General features: G+C 36.0%; 2 protein-coding genes across 2 annotated transcripts; one reads left to right on the forward strand and one right to left on the reverse strand.

Moving 5' to 3' along the window:
* The first annotated feature begins 1216 nt into the window (after nucleotides 1-1216).
* On the forward strand, nucleotides 1217-5051 carry LOC137387998 (syntaxin-like). Its single transcript, XM_068074516.1, has 6 exons — nucleotides 1217-1277; nucleotides 2860-2936; nucleotides 3720-3902; nucleotides 4402-4539; nucleotides 4622-4732; nucleotides 4968-5051. Exons 1-6 carry the CDS (start codon nucleotides 1217-1219, stop codon nucleotides 5049-5051), a joined length of 654 nt encoding a protein of 217 aa, XP_067930617.1.
* Nucleotides 5052-5129: 78 nt separating this feature from the next.
* On the reverse strand, nucleotides 5130-5609 carry LOC137387999 (NADH-ubiquinone oxidoreductase chain 2-like). Its single transcript, XM_068074518.1, has one exon. The coding sequence runs from the start codon at nucleotides 5607-5609 to the stop codon at nucleotides 5130-5132; it is 480 nt and encodes a 159-aa protein (XP_067930619.1).

Below are 5609 nucleotides of genomic sequence, written 5' to 3' on the forward strand. Positions count from 1 at the left end.
TGTATGAAATGTTCCTTTAATTTTGTAAAGTCATAATCTTATTATTATTTTTTTCCTTATTTTTTAAAATTACAATAAATTTCACCTTATCGTACGAGAGAGGTTAATAGTTTAAGTAAATTGTGAGATTCTTTGCTGTTTCTCATCTTCTGACACATTTATCCCAAAAAATAATGAGCTTGTTATCATTCTACTGAATGAGGTAAGCTATTCATGAGCAACCTTTTTTGAACTTGGTATGATAGATAAGCACTGCTCACAACCTTTTTTAGTCAAGCCTTCTCCGGGTAGTTCTGCCGCTGTCCTGTTTGATAGGTGGCATATTCACATATACAGATGTATGTGTTTCAGTAGAAGTCATTTTACCTACATTATTTTTTACTCAGGCTAATGCGGGTGTGTCAATAATGCTCCGAACGAACTCTAAACTTTGCAGTGTTCTTTGTCATAGCATAGACTAATATTCCTTGCTGATTTAGCAGTGAGAGTGTTTTAAGGTTGGATGCCCTTCCTGTCACCACCGTCATGGCCTTTTTGAGAATCATACCATTAACCATACTATTAACCTGATGTTCACAGTCAGATACTCTAGGCCACTTAATAATTAATATAACGATAATTTATATATATATTTATTATAAATATATAATTGAAATCTCTCCTATAACAATAGCTGTGTCTGTCTGTCTGACCTAAGCTAAACTAGAAGCGTTAAGAAAAAAATATTACCTCGCTTTGTAATTGAACCCTCTTGCGTCTGATTTAAAGGCAACATGCTACTGCTAAACCACTCTAGCACTTTGCTTCTCCATGGGATAATTTTCCATATACTGGTCACTCATGACAATCTCTCACAGTGCACAGCCCTGGCAAGTGTACTAGTTTATGTAATTTATGAGTGGCTAACAGAGCCATAGCTGGCCAGGTGAGTGATGAAATCACTAGTGGAGCTTAAAATTGAAATAATTTTTCAAAGATATAATCTTATATTGTTAGTAGCACCCACATGATCATGGATTCACAGATAACCAGCATCACGCTTGGAGTTCTAAAACAGATGTGCTTGGCTATTAGCCTGAGAGGCTATTTAAAATATTTCATCTACAAAAAGTTGCTAAAATTATACATACCTTATCCAGTTGTCTAGTTCCGCTGTTGACTGACAATCAGTATTTTATTAGCTAACCCCAATTTTATTGTAGCTGAAAAACAGCAAATGACCTTTTTGATTGGTGAAATCAAACAAGAAACTGCTGCTGTTCAGAACACTTTGCAAGGTAAGCTTTTTTACTGCTTCTTTTGGAAAAGACAACCTAAGAATAATTGATGATAATCAAATCAGCAATCACTACCATAATAGGAGTCATGTCCCTTCGTCTGTTCAAAACCATTCGTGAAAGTTGGGAAAAAGTTGTGTCGAATTGGATTGGAACTCACAACACTCCATTTACAGTACTAACACGCTAACCTCTGCACCTATCAACCGCCTTCAACTTTAGCTGAATAATTGGGCGGATGTTTATTTTATTCTCTGCTTTCTCTGCACAGCCAATGATCTCTTACAGCACACTTGACTGCCAGGATACTCGTGTTTCTAAGAGTTCGCCATCTAATGTTATATTTTACACCTGGGTTTTACCGCTTTCCTTGGCCTAATTTGCTATTCATCGTCACTGCGCTGTCTATAGAGTGAGGCATTTTGAAATTACAGCACTAGGTCAATGTTAGGTTAATAAAACTGATAAGGATTGTGTCACAAGTGCTATTAGACTTCGGAAAGATAAAGCGTGAGACACGCAAGTATTGGTTAATTGCTAAAGGTAAACAGATGATTAGTTTCTTGGAGAGGAGAACAGTAAAAAGAATGTCAGATAGACCTGTTAAAAATGAACTCACAAAAGTTTAGTAGATTTGATCATAAGTTATCGGTATTTTTTTATTATTCGCGATTGTTTGCCTTGAGGTAATCTGACTGCTAGAATATTTCAAGATTAAAATCAGTTGATTGAATAAAAATATTGATCTCAGTTGAAATGCTCAAAAAATACATGCGAAATGATGTCACTAGTTGCTATCATTGCGATAGTTGATATTGATTGTGTTCAAATTGCAACATTACGTGCCTCCAACCTGTTGGTCTGTTCACAACTACACAAATCATAATCGCACCTTTGGTTGACCTGGGCATTTTAACCTGGGGATTTTAAGCTTGAAACATCCTGGCGGTCAAATCACCACAAATATTAAAAACAATTGCAAATGATATGAAAATATTACTGTCTGATAAAATCAACTAAAATTTTGTGTGTAAGTTCATTTTTAACGATTCAAATCAAAAAAGAGCATTTTGAAGGGAATGCTTATTGCTTGCATTGATACTGAACCAAATCTTGTTTATTGTTCCACACACTCTTCCATAGGCTAGTTCACCCTATATCACCATATGTCAGGGTTGATGTCACAATACTTCAGTGATCGTCAGTGATGACAATGTTTACGCTATCATAAATTTTGTATTTAGTCTCACTATCAGGGAGTAAAAAGCTGAGCAGAAAATACTATTATTTCTGCAAAAAGAAAACAAACAGAAAATTTAATATTGCAGTTTATATCTCTTCCTACAGTTTAGCTGTGGCCTTTATTTTCCTCTTTAGTCCGGTTCTAGTCCCCCTTCTTACTTTATCTACTCTGACTTACCTACCTCAGCCGGCACCTCATATACCCAACTTACTGATACGCAACATGTTACATTACAAACTATGTTAGTGTTCAGCAACTTTTGGAGTCCTGTATAGTTAAATGTTTGCGGAAGGCATGAGAATGTTCATTTTTAACAATTCATATGTTTGTGTTTTATAGGTATGAACGCGAAATATGATACAAATGCTGGAGCAGTTGAAAGCAAACTGGTAGAGCAGAGAATAGTGCAAGCACAGGTATACACTAGTAACTACTATCAATGATATACAGCCCCCAGAAAGTAAGTAGAGAGGAGACAACACTTATATACAAGTGCAAGTTTACATAAGTATAGAGGTGACAACACTTATATACAAGTGCAAGTTTACATAAGTAGAGAGATGACAACACTTATATACATGTACAAGTTTACATAAGTAGAGAGGTGACAACACTTATATTCAAGATTACATAAGCAGAGAGGAGACAACACTTAAATACATGTACATGTTTTCAACTTATCCTCGCTGCTAACGTAGCAGTCTAGCCTGCCAAGAGAGGTTGTCAGGTTTAATAATGCACTGAGTATAAATATATGTGCAATTATTTGAAACTGTTAGAACGTGTGTAAAGGATCTGCCATCAACCTGTACTGTCCAGTTGAAAGCAGACTCCTTGCTTGAGTATAACTATTATCTTTGTTAATAAATATATTGTACAGTCAAATGTATGCGCAATACAATCAACTGTGTTCTTTGAAGCCTTTCTTTTCTGCTGTGATGGTGCCAGGTAGTTTCCTTATATAGCAAACAAGCACTGCCTCCCTTTTTCAGGGCCGGCCAGTACTCTTAGTGCCAGTTGGTGGCCGACCGGTCGTGATGTCGGCCAGGCTGACTTTAGGCAGAAACTCTAAGAATTTTCAATTACTGTCTTTGCTATTCATTTATGCAGTGTTTTCAAATGTTTTGACAGTTGTGAAAAGTTAGGGAGCTTTTGGAAGCAAAACAAAAATAAAAAGTAAACTTTATTTTTATTTTTAGCACAGGTTGCTGACTAGAAACCTCCTAGCGGTAAAAAATGAGTATAACATGAGTCAATCAGAATACAGGCAGAAGTGGAAAGAAAGACTGCAACGACAGATTGCTTTTACTGGGAGAACCGCTACAGATGAGCAGCTGGAACAAATGATTGATACCGGGAATTGTCAAACCCTCATACAGAATGTAAAAAAATTTAAAATTTAGTGTCTATAAAGTTCGGTACACAAAACAAATATACATAATAATACATTAAGCTAGAGAAAAGTAATTACACACTTTATTGTTTGTTTTATTGCAAAATAATTTAGCGACGTACATGGACGTAATGATATGGAGGCGCTTTAGAAGGTAAAACAAGATGCTTTATGGACCAGTCTCGTGTGTATTTCACATCGAAGCTTTCACTCATGATTTCTATAATCCATGCGATACTCTGTGATGCTTTTCTCATCATTTTGTGAAAAATCTATAGTGCAGCTATATAGTGCAGCTATATAGTGCAGCTATATAGCTAGCTGTATAGCTGCACTATATAGCTGCACTATATAGTGCAGCTATATAGTGCAGCTATATAGTGCAGCTATATAGTGCAGCTATATAGTGCAACTATATACATGTAGCTAGCTATAGCGTACCTATAGTCACAAAAGTTTAATACTAAATATGGCCATCTTTTTGACAGATTGATATGCAGATAATTGCTGCCAAAAGATCTCTGGATACTGCAGAGTCTCGTGAAGCTGACATAAGACAACTTGAACAAAGTATTCTTGACCTACATGACATGTTTATGGACATGGCTATGGTCATAGAGCAGCAGGTACTTCTCAGTGTGCAAACAACAGCTGTTGCAGGCTGTCTTTGCAGTATTCTATCACTGGATTTATATCTGCTCATTTTAGGGGGAACTTGTGGATGTAATTGAGAAAAATGTAGGCAATGCTAAAAACCAGATCGGATATGTAAGACCCTATTTTGAGCGGATGACCATAGCAGAAAATCATGCAAGAAAGGTGAGTTTCTGAAATAGCTGGTCACAGTCAAACAGAGTTAACTTGCATAATTAGAGCTGCAAGCTCTTACATAACTTACACTTGACCTTCAAGTTGTTCAGGTATTTCAAGCTTTTATGACAAATCAATCATTCTTTCTGAATAATTACATAGATGTTAATTACAGATTTCTCATCATTCTGTTGTCGGCTGTGTGCAGGCTCGCGCAATAAATTGCTGAAACGTTTATTTGTAGAAAAAGATTTGTCTTGGAATTGTGGTGGCTATTCTAATAGCAATTCTAACAGCTGTTATAGTCACTTCAGCAACTCTTAGGTGATGGATTGAGTTCATGGAAGACTTTGTACCTATCTATTTGAAGTTTTTCATCTAAAATCGGAATGCTAATCAATAAGATTCATTTGAACATGCTGAACATGCTGAATATGCTGAATATGTTGAACATGCTGAATATGCTGAGTATGCTGAATATGCTGAACATGCTGAACATGCTGAATATGTTGAGCATTCTGAATATGACGAATATGTTGAACATTCTGAACATGCTGAATATGCTGAATATGTTGAACATGCTGAATATCCTGAACATGCTGAATATGCTGAACACGCTGAATATGTTGAGCATGCTGAACATGCTGAATATGTTGAGCATTCTGAATATGACGAATATGTTGAGCATGCTGAATATGTTGAACATGCTGAATATGCTGAGTATGCTGAATATGCTGAACATGCTGAACATGCTGAATATGTTGAGCATTCTGAATATGACGAATATGTTGAGCATTCTGAACATGCTGAACATGCTGAATATGTTGAATATACTGAACATGCTGAATATTCTGAATATGCTGAATATGTTGAACAGGCTGAACAT

Source organism: Watersipora subatra, chromosome 2 (assembly GCF_963576615.1).
Source record: "Watersipora subatra chromosome 2, tzWatSuba1.1, whole genome shotgun sequence".
Lineage (NCBI taxonomy): Eukaryota > Metazoa > Bryozoa > Gymnolaemata > Cheilostomatida > Watersiporidae > Watersipora > Watersipora subatra.